General features: G+C 55.1%; 3 protein-coding genes across 8 annotated transcripts in view; 1 reads left to right on the forward strand and 2 right to left on the reverse strand.

Annotated features, from left to right (window-relative positions):
• Window positions 1–1,019: 1,019 nt before the first annotated feature.
• SOCS3 (suppressor of cytokine signaling 3) lies at window positions 1,020–3,286 on the reverse strand. The gene is made up of 2 exons (XM_062010812.1): window positions 3,203–3,286; window positions 1,020–2,858 (listed from the first exon to the last, which is right to left on the reverse strand). The coding sequence occupies exon 2, from the start codon at window positions 2,789–2,791 to the stop codon at window positions 2,162–2,164; it is 630 nt and encodes a 209-aa protein (XP_061866796.1). The 5' UTR covers window positions 2,792–2,858; window positions 3,203–3,286; the 3' UTR covers window positions 1,020–2,161.
• A 1,285-nt stretch (window positions 3,287–4,571) lies between these two features.
• On the forward strand, window positions 4,572–23,099 carry PGS1 (phosphatidylglycerophosphate synthase 1). Its single transcript, XM_062010850.1, has 10 exons — window positions 4,572–5,108; window positions 8,805–8,994; window positions 9,349–9,426; window positions 10,498–10,597; window positions 11,280–11,469; window positions 11,832–12,010; window positions 12,851–13,384; window positions 17,423–17,571; window positions 19,864–20,006; window positions 21,564–23,099. The coding sequence occupies exons 1-9, from the start codon at window positions 4,972–4,974 to the stop codon at window positions 19,981–19,983; spliced, it is 1,677 nt and encodes a 558-aa protein (XP_061866834.1). The 5' UTR covers window positions 4,572–4,971; the 3' UTR covers window positions 19,984–20,006; window positions 21,564–23,099.
• DNAH17 (dynein axonemal heavy chain 17) overlaps window positions 21,347–23,110 on the reverse strand; it is a 30,855-nt gene continuing 29,091 nt past the window's right edge. For all 6 annotated transcript variants that reach the window (XM_062010849.1, XM_062010843.1, XM_062010845.1 and 3 more), the window contains 2 exons: window positions 22,421–22,646; window positions 21,347–21,745 (listed from right to left, as the gene is read on the reverse strand). In XM_062010849.1, coding sequence (XP_061866833.1) covers window positions 21,498–21,745; window positions 22,421–22,646 — 474 coding nt within the window. In that variant the 3' untranslated portion in view covers window positions 21,347–21,497. The remainder of the gene's footprint in view (window positions 21,746–22,420; window positions 22,647–23,110) is intronic.

The following is a 23,110-nucleotide window of genomic DNA, read 5'->3' on the forward strand; positions in this document are numbered from 1 at the left end:
TTTACCCTCCCTCTGCTCCAGGAAGGTTCCTAAGGGAAGCCTTTTCCCAGGGGCTGGGTTTCCCTGGACAGGAGCGTGGTGCAGGACTCCTGGCACGATGCTGGGGGTGTGGGGCTGAGGGTGCTGTGGAGGCTGAGCGGGTGCTGGGAGAGCTGTGAAGCACAGAGCACCTGGACACAGCCTGTCCTGGCTGCCCGGGGCTCTGCAGGGGCCAACCTCTGCGGTACCAGAGTTCCCCTCTCTGCCCTGGATGCAGCTCTCCCACTGGGCATCACACTCCAGCCAGCCACAGATGGGAGTTTATTCCAGTGCCCGGTTCATGGCCTCATGGCCAATGCCCCCAAGGACACTGGGGAAATCCTCTCCCTCCTCTTCTACCGTTCCCTGGTGATCTGCTCTGGGCCAGGCTGGGGTCTGGTAGGTGGGGATCTGCACAGGACAGGACAGCCCCAATCAGGGATGGAGCTTTTAAGTCTGCTTTGGGGGTGAGCATGACCTTGGCCTCCTTGCTTAACGCCCTCTGCCTTCCTGCTTAACCCCTCTCCCCTGAGCCTGCTGCACCCACGGTAGAAGCATCACAAACTCCTTTTGTAACTCCACACCTCTCAGGACCCTGCTCCTGCAGCTCTTCACACCATCACAAGCCTTTGCCTCTCAAAACTGGGCTAGGGGCCAACCTTGGCCACCAGCTCAGCCCTTCTGTGCCCAGGGCAACAGGCCGTGTCCTGCCCTGTGCCCAGAGCCGGGGGCGGGTCCCGTCGCCGCGGTGCCTCGCGGCTCAGCCCGGGCAGCGCAGCGGCATCGCGGGGCTCAGACGTACCTGGGGCAGCAGCTCTGGGCGCCGGCTGTGAGTCACCGGCGGGATCACCCGGCGAGGAGAGCGGCTCCAGGAAACCGACGCTTACGTGGTGTAAACACCATCCCAGCGAGGGCAGCGGCCGGGAGGGACGTGCGTCACGCCGGGGGGGCCCGGGCGGCCTTGGGAGCACAAGGGAGAAAACAAACCAGGTCTGAGGGGCTTAGTTAAAAAATAGTGCTCTTTATTATAAATTATGGAAACATTTCCTTTCTGAATATAAATATAAATATGTGCAAAGTTTCGTCCGAGTTTTGGTTTGGTTGAATTTTCAAGCATGGTTTTGCTCAGCCCTCGAGGCTGGAGGTGAAGATGGAATCTTTATAAAAGACAGTGATTCACGTTGGCCTGTAAACATCCCTTCGGTGTAAAAAACTCAAAGTGAAGAAAAGAAAAAGCCAGGAAAACCCAACAGCTTCTCTGGGCGGACGCAGAAAAGCGAGACGATGCTCCGGGGGATCCTCCCGCCCTGCTCCCGGGGCAGCAGCGTGGAGAGGGTCTGCAGGGCCTGGCAGAGGGGGGTTGACACTCGGGGTAACAGTCCAGCAGCGGCACCGGGTCTCCGGCGGGACTCTCAGCGGTGTCGGGACACGGCTTCCCCTCCCTTCACGGCGTGTCACCGGGACCGTTATCACGTGGCGTCACCAAACGATGTGCAGTAACCCAGACCACAGGGCAGGGTGAGAATATTAAGGCTTAGTCCCTGGAAAATGGCAACGAGGGGAGAAAAAGGCAGCAACCTCCAAGTCTGGGGCCTGAAAGGAGCTTCCAGCTGCAAGGAGGCAGCAAGAGGTAAAGTACAGTATGGGCAAAAAACACTTTCCCCTTAAAACCGAGGAAAAGCGATCAGGCACTAGCTGGATCCAGTGCATTCCGTTCTCTGGTGGCAGACAGGGCTCTCTCCAGGACACCCCAGGGGCGGTCCCGCTGCAGCAGCGGGGATGCAGCTGCTGGGCACCAGCAACGGGCGCCGTCCTGGCTTGCCCGAGCCCCTGGAGGCTTTGCCAACGGGCTCTCCCGGGCTGTGACAGGAAGGCCCCTGCACTGTAACATCCACAGTCTGACCAGAGCAGTCTCCTTCCCCACGGATGGGGAGTGTTGCGCTTCCTCGGGGGGGGGGGTCCCCCAGCACCAAGGGCACCCGGCGGCGCTGGCCACAGGCCCGGGCCCACAGCAGCTCACTCCAGTCCCCATCCTCTCCTTCCCGGAGGGAGAGGCTCGGCGTGTCCTGCAAGTCCCTGCGCCGGTGGGGCGTTGTGCCTGTCCTCTTGTGCTTGTAGCGTGCAACCTCGCATCACCGGCCCCTTAGAGGGGGGCATCGTACTGGTCCAGGAACTCCTTGATGGGAGCCGGCAGCTGAGTCATGTTCTCGTAGGAGTCCAGGTGCCCGTTGACGGTCTTGCGGCAGAGGTGCTGCAGGGTGGAGACGCTGGAGGAGAGTGGGCGGCTCAGCACCAAGGGGATCTTCTCGCCGCCCGAGTAGATGTAGTAGGTGCGTTTGGGGTGCAGAGCCCCCCCCGGCTGCTCAGGGACAGCGCAGGGCGCGGGCGGCATGTAGTGATGCACCAGCTTGAGCACGCAGTCAAAGCGGGGCACGGGCTGGCTGCTGCGAGGGTCGCTCTGCAGGGAGAAGCTGCCGCCCTCGCACTGGATGCGCAGGTTCTTGGTGCCCGACTCCGTCTTGACGCTGAGGGTGAAGAAGTGCCGCTGGTCCGAGCTGTCCCTGATGAGGAAGGTGCCGGCCGGCTCGGCACTCAGCAGCAGGTTGGCCTCGCCGCCTGTCACCGTGCTCCAGTAGAAGCCGCTCTCCTGCAGCTTGCGCACGGTGTTCACCACCAGCTGATACTCGCTCTTGGAGCTGAATGTCTTGAGGCGCAGGCTGGTGTCGAGGGGGTGGCTCATCCCGGCGGCGGGGAACTTGCTGTGGGTGACCATGGCGCAGGGAGCCAGCTTTGCGTGCTCGGGGTGCTGCTGCCGGGAGCAGCCGCCGCTACACCATCACCTGCGGCAGAGACACCGGTGAGCCACGGCACCGCGGTCCCCGGCGCCCCGTCCCCGGGACGACTCGGCCGATGCCCTCCCGAGCACCGGCACTCCCGGCCGCCGCCGGCCCCGGGGGGCACCGCAGCCGCGGCCCTCGGCCATCGCCCTCCCGGGGGACCGGCGTCCCGGCCGTCCCGCTCCCCTGCAGCGCCGGCATCCCCGCTCCCGGGCCATCCTCCGGCCGCGGGGCACCGGCTCCGCTGGCACCCGGCTACCTCCTCCCCCCCGGGGGCGCCGGCATGCCGGGCCATCCCTCCTCGGCTCCCCTCCCGCGGCCCCGTCCCGTCGCAAGCGATGCTGTACCTGCGGCGCGGGTGCCGGGGCCGGTCTCGGCGGCGGCGGGCGGCGGCGGAGCTGCCGGGGCCGCCCGGGGAGGCCTCTTATAGCGGGCGCAGAGCCCGCCCTCGGGTTCCTGGAACTGCGCGGCTTCTTGTAACGCTCCCCGGCGCCCTCCCGCCGCCCCGCCCGGCCCGGCCCGCCTCGGCGCGCCGCCAGCCACCGCCGGCCCATTCCGGGCAGCGCGGCCGCCCCCTCCCGCTCTTTCCTTCTAAGAAGAGGAGAGTCCCGGCCGCGGCGCCCCCCCGCGCCCTGCCTCCCTTCCCTGCCGTCCCTGCCGGGAGAGCCGGGCTCGGCCGGGACGGGCTGCCCCGAGCCGGGCCGCGGGGGCGGCCCCAGCACCCGCCGAGACCCCCGTTCCCCGCGGGACGGCCCTTCGCGGGGTGGGCGTCCCGCGGGCCCGGCGGAGTCCGGAGCCCCCCCGCAGCCGGTGCCGGTGCGGGCAGACGGGTGGGCTCGGGCGGGGGCACCGCGGAGCGGGGGCTGCAGATGCGCCGCCCCCGTGCTGCCGACCTTTGTTTCAAGCACGGCGTGCCAGAGCTCTGCCCTGCCCAGGAGACCCGGGGGAGGGGGGGGGAAGCCCCTCGATCTTCACATCTGGGGGCAATAACGGGCGAACCCCTCCCGAAGCTGTGCCTCGGGGCTCGCCGGAGCCAGCCCGCCCGCAGCCCCATGCCGGGGCGGCCGTGCCCCACAGGGGCCCGTGGCCGCGGTGGCTCCGCGGTGCTGTGGCCGGCAGTGGGACCGCGCCGGCTCCAGCAGCCCCGGGACGCGCCACGCGGTTGGAGCTGTGGATCCGTGTGCCCCTGGGCAGAGGCCGCGGCGCCCGTCTGCGGAGCCGTGGCAGGCCGGGGGGAGCCGCGGCGAGGCGCCCGGGCCCGGGCCCTCCCTCCCCTGGCTGCGTGCCCCCGGGGACTGTCCCGGAGGGCTTTCCTTGTCCCTCGGCCTGGCTCGGGTCCGGTGGCCGCGGTGGGACTCGGGACAGGCTCGTGCCCGGCCTGGCAAAGCAGGCAGCGGGCGGAGGGGAGTGGGGCCGCGGGTGCCCCCTTCCCCAGCTGATTTCTCTGCGTTCTCGTTTGGCGAGTATCAGATCCGACCTCGAAAACAAACCAGACTCTGTCAGTGGGGTTTATTTTAAATAGTTTAATTTGCCCTGAGGAGCCGCCGCCGCTGCCAGTCAGGAATCAACACCCGAGGAGCAGTTCTGGGAAGTGAGGCTGCGGTGAACCAGCTGGTCTGAAATGCAAACGAGCTCTGGAGCTCTGCCCGCGGGAGTGGCGGCACCGGGGGCAGGGCCGGGGCGGGAGCGGGGCGGGCCGGGCACAGCGCGGCGGGACCCGCGGCCCGCTCCGCTCCGCCTCTCCCGGCGCCGAGCCGCGGGGAGCCCGGGGCGGGGGCCGGCGCTCCCGTCCGTGACCGCACAGCGGGCCCGGGCCCGTCCCGCCGCGGGAAGAAGCCGCGTCCTTCCCCAGGAGCCGTTCGCCCGGGGCCGCGGTGGCCGGGGCGGCGGCGGGGGGGAAGGGCTCTGGGACACCGGGGGTGGCTGGGGCCGGCGGCTAAGCCCCCGGGGCTGGGGCCGGGCCGTGCCGCGGGCGCCGGGGCACGCAGCGGCCGCTCCCGGGCCGGGGGGGGACCGGCCGCAGGAGGGACCCGCCCGTCCCGCGGCGGCCCGGAAGCGGAAGCGCGGGGCGGCGCGTCGCCATGGCAGCGGCCGGAAGCAGAAGGCGCGCGGGGCGATGGTGGCGGCGGGCGGCGCGGCGCTGTGGCGGCGGCTGCTGGCGGCCTGGCTGCCGCGGGGCCGCCCGGGCCTGGCCGCGCTGCTCGGACGCCTCTCCGACCGCCTCTCCCGCGGCCGCGACCGCCGCGCCCGCAGGTAAGGACCCGCTGCCGCCGCCGCGTTACCCGCCCGGCTCCGCTCCCGGCGGCTCTGCCCCGCGCGTCCCCGTCAAGGCGCTCCCGGGGCGCGGGAAGGGGCGGCCCTCGGGCTGCTCCGGGCCCGGCGGTTCCGCAGGCACGGTCGCTGTTCGCCGCCGCGGCCCGGGGCCGGCTCTGCCACTGCAGCTCAGCTGGGCTGTCAGCCCGCGCCCGCTGCCCCTTTGCCCGCGGCACAAGCCCTGGCCTTCATTCTCTTCCACTTCTGTCTTTCATATGCCGAGTGGAACTCGCCCTGTGCTCGGCACAGCTTTGCCCTCGGCTGTCACAAGCCGTGGTGCTGAGCTGGACAAGCTGGGCAGTGCCGTGGCACGGCTTTGCTCTCCCTTCCCCTGGCAGCAGATGTGCTGCAGTCGCCCTCATGGTTGTCTCAGAGCGCCACGGTGGCCCCTCTTCTGCTCCATGTCCCGGTTAAGCCAAGGAAGCTACTTTCAAGCTTTGTTTTGGTTTCCTCAGCACGGTGTGGTGCTTGTGAATTACTGAGCCCTGCGTTCAGAGCAACGTGTAGATCCCCTCGCTGGTGGTGGGTGCGTGGGTGAAAGGACGGCGCCGCATCCTGCAGTTTCACTTCACCTCTGGTTCTGCAGCTGAGGTTTTACCGTGAACAAAAGTGTTTCGGCTCCAGCATGAGTCTGTGTACCAAAACCACACCTTTTAAAAATAGAACACGTACCAAAAATCCCTCCTTTCTATTTAGGGTCAATTCCCTTTGCAGAAAAGACTCGAGGTGGTTCCTTCTAGTTCTGTTTTCCCTTTCTGGTTAACTTGATGACGTGGAGTACAAGGGACGGGCTCCCCTGCCCCATGCTTGGTTTCTCTGAAAGCTGGTTCGTCAAAGTGAGGAGTTTTGGTGATTTCTCCACAGTGCTACGTGGTTCCTGGCCGTGGTGTGTGTGGCCTGGGATTGCGTGCTGCTGGGGAAGCTGCCTGGGCTGCTCTCGGGCACCGGCGCCTAGAAGCTGCTGCTTTGGTGGACGGTTGCTGTTGGCTGCAGCACAATGCCGATGTGTTTGGCCATTCTAAAAGCTTTTGGCTCTCAGCACTAAACGAGTTCTGAAATTTCAGTGTTGGATTAAAAACTCCAGTGGTGTGGATCTGCTCTCAGCTGTGTAGGCAGCAGAAAATCCTGAGTGCAGAGCTGGTTGCTGTCAGTACATGTGTAGAGTTGATCTGAAAGCTCCAAGCAAAGGGTGGATGGGTTTCAGTCAGGGAAGGCTCCCGTGTCAGTCCCTACCCTGACATTCAGCCCCAGCACGGGTGGGTGAAGTGTAATGGGCTGTTTTCATACTCTTTCTCAGAAAATGGCTTCTTGGGATCGTGTTTCTGGGAAGTGGCTTCTTGTCCCTGTACTAGTGTTTGGAAATGTAGTTGAGCAAAGACTCGTGACAATCCTGCTCAGGTTCTGTGTAAAGATTGACTGGAGTGTGCTTGAAAACCAGTATTTCTGGTATTTCTTTTCTGCTTTGATTTTTTTTTTTTTAGCTGTTAACATCTTCCATGGAATACCTGGGGGCATCCAGCAGAGTGTGGGCAGCAGCTTGAGGGAGGTTCTGCCCCTCTGCTCTACCCTGGTGAGGCCTCATCTGGAGTCCCGTGTCCAGTTCTGGGCTCCCCAGCTCAAGAGAGACAGGGAACTGCTGGAGAGAGGCCAGCGTAGGGCCACCAAGATGATCAGGGGGCTGGAATATCTTCCTTGTGAGGAAAGGCTGTGGGAACTGGGGCTGTTTAGTCTGGAGGAGACTGAGGGGGGAGCTCATTAATAGTTACAAATATCTCACTGGTGGGTGCCAGGAGGTTGGGGCAGCACTTTTTTTCTGTAGTATCCAGTGACAGGACAAGGGGTGATGGGATGAAGTTGGAACACAAAAAGTTCCATTTAAACATAAGGAGTAAACTGAGTGCTGAGGTGAGGGAGCCCTGGCCCAGGCTGCCCAGGGAGGGTGTGGAGGCTCCTCAGGAGCTTTCCAAACCTGCCTGGACACGTTCCTGCGTGACCTGATCTAGGTGGGACCTGGTTTGACAGGGGTGTTGGAATAGATGATCTCTGAAGGTCCCTTCCAGCCCCCACCGTTCTGTGACTCTGGTTCTGTGAGCTGTTGCTTTCAGCAGCCCGTGTGTGTCAAGCCTGAGCCTGGCCCACATGATCTGTCGAAAGCACAGTCCTAGGAATTCTTGCTGAAGTTGACTCAGATTTCTGTTGTGATGAGTAGTCAGTGGCAAACTAGTGGATTTTCCAGGAAATGCAACTGCAAACTGTCTGATTTCTGCGTAAGGGTGTTCGGAAACCTTGTGAGGATCCCGGGTTTTATCACGAAGGAAATGAGTGAAATCATCTTCCTGGAATCTGTGGTCATCTGGGCTTCGGGTTGTGGTAAAACCTGAAAGTTCCTCACAACCAGTTCTGGTAAAAGGTCATAATCACGTTTCCTCTTGGTGTGTGGTGGTGGAGCAGCGGCCCCAGGATGGGCCCCAGCATGGCCCAGGGGCCTGGCGCTGCTCCGGGCTGGGAGCAACTCCGTGGCCGTGTCCCGACGGCGGGTCTGGCTCCTGTGGGCAGGGTTTGCAGGGCAGAACGCTCTCTGAGGGGTTGGGGGATGTAGTTCAGTGCGTAGCTCCTCGGTTCCTGGATCTCATGGGAGTTGCTGCTGCTAATTGTGTTGAAATGTGGTTTTGTCATGTGGACAAACCCCACCAGGGGTTGTTGTATGACTTAATGGATTTGCCCACGTGAAGCCTCCAGAGAGGAAAAGATGCCGTTGGCTTCTCATCACCCCATTCAGCATGCCTGTTGGTTTCTTCCCTCAGTGACTTCAAAGGGCTTAAACTTGCTCTGCAGTTTCTTTTTGAAGAAGGAGCTTCCTGCTGTTTCCCTCACAGTTACTTTGAAGTCTGTAAGAGAAGCCTTGACCTTCTGTAAGTGCCTGTGCAGAGTGCAAGTGGCATCGCTGTAGGGACTGCCTGGTGGTTCTCAGTTGTGGCTCTTGGCTCCTACCTGTTGGAACACACTCAATCCTTGATATGGGGTTCTGGTGCTGTGACTCCCCCGCTGTTGCTGGGACTTGCACTCGGGCTCTGTGTGTGCTGTGGATCTTTCTTTCGGATAAGTTTGAGGCACTGAGGCACTTTTCTGTTTTTTGAGGCACTTTCAGAGTAGCATGATTTAAAAAAATGTCTTTAAAACGAATTGGAAATGAAACTATCCAAGCTGAGAACTAAGCTGGGCATGGAAGTGACTTTTGGTCAGTGCATGTGTGATGAAGGCCCTTCAGAAGTGCCTGGTTACAGGTAGAGCTGGTGCCACAGTGGCACCGCCAGACGTCTGCGTGCCAGAGTTCACCTCCCCAGGGTCTCCAGCTCCTAGCCTGTTTCCTCTCCTGTGTTCCTGTTGGATGAAAGAGTAGTTTCCCCTCATCTCCCTTGCCAGCTAGGGAAAAGAGCTGGTGACCTTGTGATCCCACTTCTTGCCTGTGTGTTTCTGTTTCTAGATTTGGCTTTGGTGATTCTGCCGGTATTGTGAAAGGCAAAGGCACCTTGCCACTGGGGGTCCTTGCAGCACGTTGGCCTTGGGTGCAGCTCTCCTGTTACCTCCTTGGAGGCTGTTTGCTCCACCATAATTTCCCCATCTTTCTCTTCACAGATCATCATGGCTACTTCTAGCCCCACTGCTCACATCTCCCGTTCCTGTGATCACAGCCCCACCGTGTTTGCTCTGTTCCGAAGGAGCACACAGGTTCCAGTGGATCAGGAATGTGGTCCCAGAGTTTGGGATCTCCAGCTCGCATGTCAAGGTGCTCTCATCCCCAACTGAATTCTACGAACTCTTGAAGGTGAGTTGTGGGTTCCAAGTGGTAGGAATGGTTTTTAGGGGCTGGGAGCTGCAGTGGTTATGGAGAATCACAGATAAGTTGTTAGGGAGGAGCAGTTTTGCAGAAAGCATTTTGATGAGTTTTGGATGTGACAGTGGTGCTGATATTGTTCTGTGCAGATGTGTGTGTTTCACATCTTTGCTGTCAGTGTGCTGTCCTTGTACCTTGCCTGCCACAAGGCAAGAGAGACAGTGCTGTGATTTGGCTGAAGTGATTCTCCTTGGGGCACCCACAGCTCTTCTGTGGTCTAGGACTTCAGCTCCTGGTTGTCACAGAGACAGAGGAGGAAACTCAACTTGTTTTCTGCCACCCCAGGCACAGATAAAGGCAGCGAAACGGCGAGTGGTGATGGCGTCTCTATACCTGGGAACGGGGCTCCGTGAACAGGAGCTGGTGAGTGTGGAAAGGGTTTGGGAAGGGGAGAATGTGAATGCAGAAGGAAAATGCCTGCCTTTGCAAAAAGCTTCCTGTTCCACAGGAGATGTGTGTGAGGTGCAGTTGGTGAACTGGTGATATCCTTAAAACCTTCCTGCAGGGATTAATTTGACATGTGTGTTTTCCTCTCCTTGGGAGTGTTCTTGGGGCTCCTCCTGCATTGATGTACCTATGTGTGGGGTGGGGAGGGGGCACAGGGAGGTTCTGGTTTATGCCTAGAGCAGAGCCATGGAACTGCTGCACCTTTTAGTGCCCGATGAGCCTGGCTGTTTCAGGCTGCCAGGTTCCAAGGGGTTTTGCAGAACTTTGGGCTCACAAGTAACTTTTTTTTCCCTGGCACTTTCTTGAACATGGATAAAGTTGTCAGTATGTAGTGCTGTGTTTTGACCTCCAAGTGTAGGTGCAGATGCAGTATTAGCTCCTTGCATTTAAGACAGAGGTCAGTTTTGCTGCATGTTTACCTTTTCTGTTTCCTGTTCTCCCCTCTCAAAACAAAAGCATTACCAAAGACCTTTAGGGAGAAGCCTGACCTTGGCCAATTCCTTATGTCAGAATGCACATTCCCCACCAGGGTAAAGGTGGACAAAGTTCTGGGGAGGGATTTGTGCCTGGCATTGTCTGGGCTTGTACACAAGGTTAGAATTTGCATATGACAAACAGCGTTGTAGTTGAAGAGTAAAACTACCTCTGTATCATTTGTGAACTCATACCAAGGCTTCTCTTTGGAAATGCAAATCTGTCATTTGGGGATGATGTTAGGACTTTTTCTGCTACTGTTAATTGCCCTTCAGTGGCTTGAGGAATGTGTGCATATAAAACCAGTGCCCTTTCATGTGTTGCTTTAGGCTGATGGAGTAGGTTGCCAGTCCGGCAGATGCAAAGTCTAAACTAGCAGCGTTTTGCATGAATAGGAAAGACTCATATAGGGTGTGGAAGCTTTCATGGCTACCAGCCTCCTGTCTGCTGAACACTTTCCTTATCAAGCTTTCTTTGCTTTCTGTAGTGAGTAAAGAAATGTCTTCTCTGTAGGTGGATTGCTTAGAAGAAACCCTGGAGAAGTCGCTGCAAGCAAAGGGACCGTCTGACCTCAGAGTTTCCATTCTTCTTGACTACACCAGGGGATCTCGGGGTAGGTATTGCAATCCTTTGCTTTCTTCAAAGGCCTATTTTACAGTTGGGCTGTGTAAAACTGCATTTTCAGAGAGAGGCTGTTTAGACCAGTTGGACCTACTTGCTTAAATCATACCCCTTTCAAAACTGGCCTTTTGTGGACCAGTTCACTACCTTTTCCCAGAAAATCTTCAAGCTGAGGAGCTTTTCTTCCAAAAATAGGTGGTAGGAATGCGAGGGACAAACTCTACTTTGTGCAACTTGTACTGTCTTGCTCAATCCTCTTGTCAGTGGATTTGTCCATCATAGTCTCCTATATCTTCACTGTCAAAGGCAAGTGGGAATCATTGGAGGTATCAGTACACTTAATCAGAAACCTTTGTGGTCACCCTTGGTAGCACATGTTACTAGTGCTAACTGTGGCTTGATTAAGAATCTTGAATGGTGTCAGACCTGCTCAGTGACTGTTTCTAAGGCCCATTCATCAAAGAACTTACAGTTCTGGATGTCAATTTCAATATTGACATTGTATAAATGAAAGTGACTTGAAAAAGAAAAGAAAAAGGAGCAGAGGTTAAGTGCCAGTGGGTGAGGTGGGTGCCCGCTGTGTAAGCAGCTTCTGGCTGAGCTGCTGTGGTGCTGTGCCCTGGTGGGTGCCCTGCCTGCTGTGACCCCTGTGTGAGACCCCCCTTCTCTCCCAGGCAGGAAGAATTCTCGGACGATGCTCATTCCACTGCTGCAGCGGTTCCCTGGGCAGGTCCGTGTGTCCCTCTTCCACACGCCAAACCTGCGTGGGCTTCTCAGGCTCCTCATCCCAGAGCGTTTTAACGAGACCATTGGACTGCAGCACATCAAGGTCTATCTCTTTGATGACAATGTGATCCTGAGCGGGTGAGTCCTGCCTCTTCAGGCCCTTACACGGTTCATGTAGCTGAGGTTTTGGGGCAAGGTTTGAGGCTGTGGATGCTGCCAGTGTTGTCTGAGCTTCCTTGTTGGCATCTGCTCATTGCCTGGTGATGGTACCAGTGCTCTTCTGAGATGGAGGAGCAACCACAGCTCTTCCATGTGAGATTCTCATGCAAAAGAGTTTCTCAAAAGGGAAAAAGAAAGATTTCTTGGGACTTGAAAGGAAATGGCCAATTTTTGTGTTAGTCCAGGTGTAGGCAGAGTGAGCTCTGTAACCTCGGCTGGGGTGTTCAGGGGCATGTGCCTACGCTCCCTTCTGGAACTCAACTTCTCTTTTTCTCTCCTAGAGCCAACCTGAGTGATTTGTACTTCACCAACCGTCAGGACCGCTATGTTCTCCTGCAGGACTCTCCTGAGATTGCAGACTTCTTCACAGAGCTAGTGGATGCCATTGGAGACGTGTCGCTGCAGTTACAGCAAGATGATACGGTGCAGATGAAGGAGGGGATGGTGCACCCGTACCGAGGTAGGGGGGAGCTGGCTCCTCGGGCTGGAGGACAGCTGGGGTTGAAGGGTGACTTAGACTCCATCCGTTTGTGAATTGCTGAGTGGCTGACTGTTGTGTACAGGCTGCAGGGTGTCCTATTTCTGTGCCACACATTACTAAAATCAACACTGCTAGAGTTTTGAGACTGGATCTCTCAGTGTTCCTAGCACAGTGGCCATCACCACTCAATCTGACCGAGAGTGCAAAGGCTGGAGATTCCTCTGTAGCTGTCATTGCTTCTTCATAATTCTCACCTTAAATAAAGCTTATGTTCCTTGACAGGTTCTTCCTGGGTTTTATGTTAATGTCTATAATAAGAGTTACTTTTATTATTTATTTTAATTCATTATTAATTTGGTAATTAATATTTTGTAGCCAGGTCTCTGCTGGGAATCAAGTGAGTATTGAGTTAGGAAGACAGAGCGAGAACTGGAGTGGGCAGAGAAGGGCATCTATCTGTCAGGCTGATTGCATCATGAGTTTTTGCCCTGGCCTTGTGCACTGCTGTGTGATGGAAGCTTAGACTGTGGCAGAAATTTAGTTTGTGTGTTTCAGTTCACTCTCGGTGACTGTTTTAATTTTACCCTGGTCTTTTAATTTCTTGGTGGATTTTTCAAGCAGCTGCTAGTTAAATTTCTTGCCCTACTTTAAGCTGAATGTTCTTCTTCTGTGATGTGGCTTTGCAAACCTTAAAATACCTGTTTCTGAGACTTGTCCTCTTTTTGTTCTGGTGTTGGTGTCCTGTCAGTAGTTTTTCCCACTGGGTAACGGGATGTGTAACTCTGTGCCTCAGCACAACCTGTTGTGGTTTCCCTGCAGGAGACAAGAAGGCTTATTGTGAGACAGCGAATCGCAGAGTCATGGAGGTGATCAACGCTGCCAGGACACGGCAGGAACTCCTTCATGCAGAGACTTTCCACAGCAGGAAGCAAGGCAGCTCCTTGTTATCCCAGCAAGACTCTCAAGCCTCTGGGGGTCTGAAACCAGAACCTGACACCTGGATCTATCCCTTAATCCAAATGAAACCTTTTGGGATTCAAATAGATGAGATGGTGACAGAGACGCTGCTGACAGAGGCTGAACGGGATGCCAGGATATACCTTACCACAGGCTACTTCAACCTGACACAGGCCTACATGGACCTGGTGCTGGGCACTCGGGCTGAGTATCGGATCCTCCTGGCCTCGCCGGAGGTGAATGGGTTCTTTGGTGCCAAGGGAGTAGCAGGTGCCATCCCTGCTGCCTATGTTTACATCGAACGCCAGTTTTACAGTGAGGTCTGCTACCTTCACCAGCAGGAGAGGGTCCAGCTGCAGGAGTACTCGAGAGCTGGGTGGACTTTCCATGCCAAAGGTAAGATTGCCCAAGGGGGGCTTGTTCAGAAGGCATTTGAGACTTTGTGCAAATTTGGGTTGTGCAACTTGTGAGGACATGGCTGGGGGCCTGAGTCGAGACTCAGCCTCCCAAGTTCTCATCCAAGGTTCGAACTCGTCCAAGGTTCTTGCATAAACCTGGAAGGTTTGGGTCACTCAGGGGACAACCATGCAAAGCCATGTCTTGGCCTCTGGGCTTTTGGTTCGAATATAGTCCCAGAGATTACACAAGAATTGTCCCTGTGGTGACAGTAAGGCACTGTCTTGATGTGAAATTGATGTGAAAGAACAGGAGGCATCTGGATGTGTTCATGATCTCAGCAACACTTGTGACTCAGTTTCTGGTATTCCTCTGGGCAGCTTCAGCAGCCAGAAGTGATGAGTGTCAGGGACCCCAGGCGGGATGCAGCAGAGGCAGGAAGGGAACTCGTGGTGACTTCCAGGGCCTGGATGCTGTGCTCTCTGGGAGCAGCTCTTCCTGGGGATGATGCAGGTGACAAGGAATTTGTGCCAGCTCCTGGTCGTGGCATACAGGAAAGCACAGGATAGTGAATAGCTGCACCCATGCGCCTTCTCGGAGCTGGAGGCAGCTGGAGAGGAAGTTGCTGAGAAATTAATATTGCTTAATAAATGTAGTTGTTATAAACAACAGAAAATAATGTTGTGATCATGGTCTTCTGTAGAAGGCTCCAGATTCCCTCCTGCTTGTTAGACGGTGTCCAAAAAGCTCGGTGCCACCTTGACCAGAGCACGAGTATTTTCCTCTTGACTGGTTGTTGCTGCCTTCCAAAGAATGCACACTTTATACACAGCAGTAGGAGTCTGGTTGCTCAGTAGCAGATTTTAAGATTGCAACTGGCTTAGGAAATGTACTTAATGGAGGGTTTGTTTTGAGGAGTTTGATGCACTTCATAAATCTCAGGAACCTTATGGTGTCCCCACGTGGAGGTGCCCCAGTGGAACACCTCACAAAAGGACCCGGTGTTGTGGTCAGGCATGGCCCTTGGCCCCTTTGAGACATCTTCTGTGTCTTCCACAGCATCTTCTGCTCCTCTGATCTTTGGCAGGCAGAGCTCTGCACCGTGTCACCGTGTCACTTCCTGTGATGGCTCACTGCTCCCCTGGGACAGCTCTGTTACTGTAAGCAGAACCCAATCTGGCACTCATTAACATGCAAGTTTCGTGCTGAGGGGCATTTCCATTGTTTGCAGCACGTGTCTGATTTGAAGGCTGGAAGGATGTGGCCCCTGGAGCTGTGGCCTGTTCCTGTCCTTCTCCTGTTGTTTGTTCAAGGAGAAGCTGTTAATGGCTGTGGGAATGCCTCTGCTTCCTGCAGGGCTGTTCAGGGGCAGATTCAGAGGTCGCAGGGGGAGAAAGCTGCTGAGTAGGCCTTCTCTGGACTGAAGAATATATACCAGTGTTACTGGTACGCCTCTGTGTTGAAACTACAGACCTTTCTAAGGAGCATTGTGCCACTCCTGTGGTGAGATCAGTAACTCCAGAGCAGTAAAACCCTTATCTCAGTCCGGGGCAGCCTGATGGAGCTGCCTGCCTGCCTGCCTGGGAAGTCCTGTGTCATCTGTCTTTCAGAAAGCACGTGCTCTAGCCATGTGTAGTCTGCAGGTTTCCCCTCTTGCTGGGCACCACTGACTCCTGAGTGGGATTTGTGGCCTGGCATGGATTGAGCTAGCCAGGGCTGTCTTTCCAAGACACCAAACTCACGTGGCAGTCAGTCAGTTTCTGGGCCAGCTGTGGGCTTCTCATGGAAATGCTTTGGGCTCTCTCTGCTGTATGGTATTATCTCTGAGAGGGGGATATAAGGCTTGAAGTTCAGCAGCTCCTGTGCTTAGCAGGAGGGACAATTGGAGATGTTTGCTGCTGTGCTTCCATTTCCTTGTGGGAGTGCTGGAAAGATCAGCTTGTAGCCGCCTTCTGTGGCATACTCTGCCCTTTGGCACGTGTTTGATTCACCCAGCTTCCTTCTGCTGGAGTCATGCAGTGTGTGTGGAAGAGAGGACAGGACGGGAGAGGGCAAAGGAGGAAGCCCTGGAGACAGTTGAAGGGCAGTTGCACATGGAGCCTGGTCCCTGGAAGGGAAGGTGAGATCCCGAGCAGCAGGCAGTGCCTGGTCACGCTGCCTGCTGGGGCTAAGGAAAATCACCCTTTAAGTGTCCCATAGCCATGATCTGGCTGCTTTACACCAAATGCTGTGACTGCTGGTTTGTAAATGCTTTCAGCTCCTCGTGAAGCATGTCGTATCCTCCTGCACAGGATCTCACAGTGTGTGTTCCCCCTGGGTCAGTGCAGGTGCAGCGGCAGCAGCGCAGCTGGCAGCGTGCACAGCCTTCAGGCACGTGTGAGGACCAACACGAGAGAGGCTTTCCTGGGTGAAGGTGATGAAGCCTGCCTGCAGCAGGGCACATCTGCCCCTCTGCTGCTGCCTTTCTGGGTGTGGTGCTGTGGGTGAAGCAAGCCCATCCTTCAGGATTAGGGTCCTTTCCGTGCCAGGGCTGGGTGACAGGGTGCCGGGCAGGTGTCTGTTTGCCCCGAGATAAACCTGCCTCGCTGCTATTGAGGGTGGCTGGGAAGCGGCGCTTCCCCTTTCTGGAAAGGTGAGTCACTGTTTGAGCAGATCCTGCCAGGTGGCCATAAAGCCAGAGACACCGTGAAGGCTTTGGGCCTGCTGCCTGGAGAGCACAGGGAAGCGTGCTCGTGTCGCTGCTGCCCGGGCACAGCCCTGCTGCTGCCGGCCTGGGGGCAGGACTTGACCAATCCCTGGGCCACTCGGGTGTTGTTTTGTGGCTCCCAGAGCCCCTGTGTCAGCTCTGCTGCCCCTCTGCAGGTGGGGGCAAGCCTGGGGAGGAGTTGTGCCACTGAGTTATGGGCAGTGCCAGCCCTGAGCCAGGAGGTGTAACTGAAAGTGGCAGCAGAGCTGCTGAGTGTGTGTGATGTGGGGGTGGGGAGGAGGTTACAGGAACCAGCGGTGAATCGGCAACTTCTTACTCAAGGCGTTCTTGGAACTGCTCTGGGGTTGAGTTAGGAAACCTGCTTCTATTTTAAGGACTAGGTGCTTTTTATGCTACAGTTTCTTTGTTGTAGTCTTTGTGTGACTTGCACTGGGATGAGCCATCTACCAGAGACAGGCCCAGGGCTGTTCTCAGCACTTGTGCCGTGCTATGAGGAGAGCAAACACTTCTTGGGTCCGTTTATACACAGAATGGCTGCATAGACTCGCCTTGGCAACAGTCCCGACTCTCCCGTGCCATTCCTAGCTGCTCTTTCCTGCTGTGCTACAGAATAGTACAGTGTTTCCATCCTGCCCTTGAAAAAAACGCCTCTGGGTTGTATCCCACTTGCTCTTTGTCCTGGCAAAGCTGTGGGTGAGCTGCGAGGGGGAGTGCACTTGGGTGTCTTGTGTCCTGGCAAGAGGCTGATTTCATCTTGGGGTGGCTCCTCAGGAAGTGAGTGAGTGGAATAATTCACACTTCTGTTACGAGTCTCTATTTCATGTGAATTCACCTGTCACAGCAGGGAGATGCCTCTTCATGTCACTGTCTTGTCTGGTCTCGGGAAAGGGCTTAGTCACTGTGCAACTGCTCCCAGTTCTGGACCTGACTGGTCCCAGCCTGGCTTGTCTGCCTGGGGCTCTGATGCATGCTGTAGGTTTTCCTTTACGGAAAGTCTGTCTTATTTCAGTGTTTCTGAGATATGCTGAAGTGCAAAACAACCTCTGGCTTCATGACAGTGACTCACTCTGGATTATCTGGGGGGCCCTCCACGCCCAGGGTGGCACCGAGCGAGCGGCAGTTTGGGCACTGAGCTGTGCAGGGGATACCCCACAATTCACACAAAGCTTTACAAGCCACACTGGACCATCTGCAGGGAACCTTCCTTTGTCTTGTGGCCTTGCACAGTTCCTTAATCTAACATGCTTAGTTCCTTTGAAGCGCAGCAGCTGCGTGAGACCACCCTGTCGTTCCCCTGCTGCCGCCTCTCCTTCCTTCTGTTTCTCCTGCAGGCCTCTGGCTGTACCTGGCTGGGAGTAACCTTCCCTGCCTGACTCTGATTGGCTCTCCCAATTTTGGGTATCGGTCAGTTCACCGCGACTTGGAGGCTCAGGTTGCCATAGTGACGGAAAACAAAGCCCTGCAGCAGCAGCTGCACCAGGTAAGTGGCTGCTCGTGTGGATGTTGTGCTTCGGTCACATGGGGAATGCTGATGACGCAGTTGCAATAAAACCCTACAGCCACAATAATTCAAACCCTTCCTGAGCGTAGGAAGCCTCCAGGAGCTGTCAGTTAAGTGGCTATTGATGAGATGCCTCCTGCAAGGGCCGCTTGCTGGGAAACGGAGGCAGTAACGGGAAGGAACGTGTGTCCCCAGTGAACTCACATATCGAGTGCTCAGGCCCTGGATGCTCAGAGACGGCGTTGGGAGAGGACCTGCTGCTCTCACTGATCTCACAGCACCTTCTCGAGCCTTATCCACGATGTTTGGGCCACTGTGCTCTGGGATAGTGAGGTCAGGCCCTTTGAATTGCTAACCTTGGGCTTCTGGAGGATTTTACTTGCCAAGCACTTGGGAGGTCCTTTGTAGGTGTATAAATGCCAATCTGTTATAACAACAGGTGGCTGCCTGCAGGCTGTGGAGGTGAACAAGGGCAGGGGATCTTGATGTAGTTTCTACAAGAGGAGAACTTCTGGGCTGGTTGGATTGCCCGTGAAATTAGATGACATAATCCTCAATATTCATGTGATGTTGTGTAATGTTGACACAGACATTTTTCAGTGGTTTAGTGTTGAGTGTCCCAGGTTAGTTAGTTATTTGTCATGAAGCAGCTGAGACTGCTGAGCACTTCAGCTGCTTCCCTGAGTCCTGCCTGGTTCTCTGGCTGTCTGGGCTCTTCATCTTCTGCTGGAAATGACAGCGTCCCAAGTAATTTCTCAGGTACTGTGCTGATACAAAGCAAAGTGGTTTGGTGTCTCTCTGTGTGACTTAGGGATCTCAAAACCACGTTCTGTTACTCCAAGTCCTGGCAGAAGAAGGCAGAGTTGTCTTCAAGATCAATGGGGATTGCCCTGTTGCATCAGGGCTCTTCCACAGGATGAGTCAGAGTGTATCTAATCAAAAACAATTCTATTACTGGAAGAGTTGCTTAAATATTTCAATTCATATCTTGTCTCTGCTTGTTTCTAATGGAAGGGGAGAATCAATGAAAATATGACAAAGGAATTTTCTCAAGCAGAGCTGCAGTGATCTAATTTCAAGGGCTTGAAGCCATTCCCATTTGCTGGAAGCAGAATTTGAGGTTGGCTGCTTGTTTACTTTCTGTGACCTTTGTTTAGAAGACTTAATACACTACTGGGACGCTGCCATGGAATCACTTTGCCTGTGTAACATTCAGTTCCATTGTGAAAAATGTGTGGTGAGATCTGGGAAGAAATTGGAGTGGTCTGGGTGTCTGTGGGTGCTCCACTGCATGAGCTGAGCTTCAGTACACCGGTGTCACCTCAGGGCTCAGATGACCTCACTGTATCAGATGACCTCGCTGCAGAATCTCCATAGCAGGGCTGACTATGGCTCTTGGTGCATTTGGAGTTGCTAAAATTAGACTGATTTGGCACAGGAATGCCTTCCTTCTGGTGTTGGTTCATCCTTTTGGTGTTACTTTCCAGCAGTTCCTTGCTGCTTCCCTGCTACACGCCCCATTTAAACAGAGCAGAGGATTTTCTGTTGTGTGTGACAGCATAACTAGTGATAAAAAAGACTGAGAACAGCCTTATGGCAGGGGCTCTGCTCCCTGTGTGCCTGCAGATCCCAGGAACCCGGCAGGCTGAGAAAAGAAAACTGCCTTTGATGAAGCAGGTGCTTTCACATACCATGTGAGCATGTGTGAGCGTGGCCAGGGCTCATTTCCTCCTGCAGCAGCAGGCTGTGCACACTGCAGAAGCCTCCGAGTGCTTCTGGTAACTTCATTGAAATCACGACTGTGTATTCATTTGCAAACACAGCGCTTGAGCTGTATCTAGAAAGAGCTGCCTCAGCCAGTCCCCTGAGCCTGGGGAGGTTTCCTTTTCTGGCCATCGCAGGGAGGGGTTTAGGATTTTTCCAAGACTGAAGCTTTGCTGTCTTGCAGCTGAGAGGCAGAAACAGGCAAAACCTCCCACCTGTGCTCATGTGGAGTTTAAATTGCCAATTAGTGAGGTTGGGTGTGTGAGCCATGGAGGGTGCAGTGCTGCAGTGGGGGACACATCCTGCCCTTGCTCTGTGGTGCTCTAGTGGTCCTGGGAGCTGTGCTGCATGGAATGAGGCTCTTGTGTTCAGGCTCGTGGGAGAAATTATGCATATACTTTTGTCTGGATCCAGGGCCAGTTTCACCTGGGAAGTCGCTTTTCTTACAGGCCATGGTATAATTTAACACTCAGGATTTAGTAGGATGATGTTTCTCTCTGTGTACAGGAACAGGAGCAGCTTTACCTCTGCTCAGGGGTGGTCTCATCATCAACCTTTGAGCAGCCAAGTCGGTATGTGAAGCTGTGGGTGAAGCTGGTCACACCTCTGATTAAGAATTTCTTTTGAAAGAAGAAGAGTTGCTGCTTTGGGTGAGTTTTCTTTGCCGTTCTTAGGGGAATTTACACAATTACTAAGTGTAGTACTCTGTTGTGTGGAAGAATAGATGATGTGGGGAAAAAAACAGGCGTCCCTTTTCTTCTGCCTCTGACTAGAATCATTGCTCAAGGCCTGTATTGGGTTTCATCTACTGGAAGTTCTGCAAGGGTCAATGACACAGAACCCATGGAAGGGTATTTCCCTTGCATGGAATTGAAGCTTTGATTTCTGAAGTGTTCCTGTCAGAGTGCTGTGGAGAGACATTGTGTTTATGCTGGCTTGACCAGCTAATAGAAAACACTGTTGGAATATTTTAAGTGTTTTGTCCTCTCTTCATCTGATCAGTGCTTTCCTTGAACCTTGCAATGCTGCCATCCTGCCTGGATGCATCCTCCCTGTGCTCTGTGTGTGGCCCCTGCACTTCACATCTCCACTTTACTTACACCAGCCTCTGTCTCTGGGGCTGACTCCTTCATCTGCTACGAGTGGACTTTTGGTGCTAATGGGCTTTGGATGTGACTTGCTGTAAGTGGGAGGCTCAAGCTGTTAACATAGGTCCTGCAGAGAAGTTGTTTGGGAAGGCAGGTGGAAAGGTGTCAGCACAGGCTGGGGCTGCCCTCTGAGGGTCGCTGGCAGAGTGTGTGTGAGGGGTTCTGATCTCATAGTGCCACAGAGGGATTCCTGGCACCTGAGAAGGCTGGAGGTAAGTCTAAAGCTTATAGTTGTGTATTCTAAATGCTGCTCCTTTATAAACAAACAAGCAGCTCTGCTTGTCCCTGTGGCTTTTCTTACCCCTAGCTGTGAGTGAAGCTTATGCAGCTGTGTTTTAGAACTACTTGTTTGGATATTTCACGGGGTTAGATGTTGGTGAATTATTACAGGGTCAGACCTTGGCCTGTGTGGTGGCCAGAGCAGGTCTGACTGCCCTAACAGGCATTACTGCGGGTAGGAGTTATTTGTTGTGAAAGAAAGGGTGGGTTCTATAACCTACAAATACAAAGAAGCTACCCCAAAGATTGATCTGCTTGCAGCTGGGCTTTCTCTGGGTTGTAGGGGATGATGTGTTGGTGAGCTGGGCCAAATCTGCACCTTCCCTCTGTGTGCTCTGCAGTTCCACACGGTGATGGGCCCGGCCCACGTGTGGCTTGGACAATTTCTGCTCACAGTCAGCACTGAGCAACCAAACAAACAGCTGTGGAAAGCCAGAGCTCTGAGGGGGAAAGGAACCCGGATGTCTGTGTGCAGTGGTTCCATCTGGCTGCCTCTGCTGGTCTGGCTCCCAACCAGCCCTTTATCAGAAACCACCCATTGGAAGCCCAGCGTCTGCCCAGAGAAACTCCACGTCCTGGAGGAGCAGCCTCCAGTGCTGGTTTTATTAGTACTTTGCTAAAATAGTTCTGGTACAATCAAACTTCATCTAAATTACACAACTTTGGGTGTTTTTGCAAGTAAAAGCATTTGCTGTTTCCTGTAACTGCTGGAGCTCAGTTCTGTAAGAGCAGAGCAACAGCAGCGAGGACCCACTTGGCGGCTTTCTCTTTTGTCTTCAGGTTAAAAGTCCAGACATAGGTGGGACCTCTCATCCGCGTCTTATAGACGGGACATTCGTAGGTGCTGGTGGTGTCCAGGCGGTCTGCAGGGACGGCTCTGATGAAGAGGATGGGCATGGTGGGCGTCAGCTCCTTCAGCCTCGCGTCCGCCAGCGCTGCCGAGGGCACGTCCCAGCGCGCGCCTGCGGGGAGACGGCACCGGCTGTGCGGCTGCTGGGCTGCCCCTGGCACCCGCACGCAGTGACGGTGGGGAAGGAGTTGCTGCAGCAGCACAGCTGGGGTGGAGGTGCAGGGTGGGTAGTTGCGGGTTGGTAGTTGTTGGGGCCAACGTTATCATCGCACCGTGACCCCTGGATGTGTTGTGGCTGACTGTGCGTGGGATGTCTGGACGAATCCTGTCCCCACTCACCCCTGCAGCATGGGTTTGCATGGCAGCTGCTTAGCTCAAGGCAAAGCGTGGTGGTGGTGGGAGCTATAGTGAGCTGTCCTGTGTGGTCTGTACTATTGGTGCTGTGTGACACCACCAGCTCCTTCCCCCTCATTTCTTAGTAGCAATTATTCTAGGTTCTGTGTTTCCTGATTTGTTTTACTCTCACATCAAAGAAGACATTTATTTACTGGAATGTCAAGGCTTCAGCTAACCCAGCCCTCAGGTTCATGCCACACAAAAGCCAGCTGCCTGTGAGGCGGCCGGGTGCTGCCCTCAGCTGGTGTCTCCCACCCCCACGGGCTCTGCTGCTCAGCCCTCTGCAGAGCTGTAGAGTTCAGAGCCACCAGTGAGTGCTGACACCCACCCCCGGCAGGCTGAACTGGGCTTTCTGTGTCCACAACACTCCATAGAAAATGTGGTCTTTTACCTTCCATGAATAATCCATGCACGTAGGTGCCTTCTCGGGGCGGAGCTGTTATCTCCTCACGGCTTTTCTTGGTCACATCCACCGACAGACACATCTTGTCCAGAGGCCATTCGTTTTTCCTGGCTGTGGACTGCATGATAGCCGTGAGGAAGGACTGGGGGTTGAAGAATCCTGACAGCCACACTGTTGCAGGCAGCACAAAGTCTGTTGTCCAGACTTCCAGTTCCTGGAAAATCAAAACGACAAAGTCCATGAGAGCAAAATGTGGCCTTCGAGCAGCACAGTGCTGCTTGGAGACACCACGGGACAGAGCTGATGCTTCCCTGTGCCTAACTCAAGCTTCAGTCAATCTTCCAGAGGTGAAGACTAGGATGGAGGTGTCTGTGATGAAGAAATAGCAGATTCCACTGCAGCAATTAAACTTAAACCCAGTAACTTGGATTGCAGTAAATAGTGCTGTTATTTTTTTAACAAAGCCCCACTTTAAATAGATGGGTCTATGACATATTTTCTCCTCTGAGACAGTTGTATCGGGGTTCACTCGTGGTCTGTGGGAACACAGGGATGCTGGGGGTGAGCCCTTCCCAAACTGCTGCTTTCCTCCCCGGGGTAAGGGGTCATTTCAGGTACTTCAAACTGCTTATGGTAATACTGAAAAATAAACGAGTTAAGCACCGTGCAGTGTCAGAG

The sequence above is a fragment of the Colius striatus genome, chromosome 18 (assembly GCF_028858725.1).
Source record: "Colius striatus isolate bColStr4 chromosome 18, bColStr4.1.hap1, whole genome shotgun sequence".
Lineage (NCBI taxonomy): Eukaryota > Metazoa > Chordata > Aves > Coliiformes > Coliidae > Colius > Colius striatus.

Coding starts and splice junctions, on each gene's coding strand:
- PGS1 (XM_062010850.1), top strand. CDS start 4,972: ATGGTGGCGGCGGGCGGCGCGGCGCTGTGGCGGCGGCTGCTGGCGGCC. Junction 5,109..8,804: donor CGCGACCGCCGCGCCCGCAG/GTAAGGACCCGC, acceptor TTCTCTTCACAG/ATCATCATGGCTACTTCTAG. Junction 8,995..9,348: donor AATTCTACGAACTCTTGAAG/GTGAGTTGTGGG, acceptor CTGCCACCCCAG/GCACAGATAAAGGCAGCGAA.
- SOCS3 (XM_062010812.1), bottom strand. CDS start 2,791: ATGGTCACCCACAGCAAGTTCCCCGCCGCCGGGATGAGCCACCCCCTC.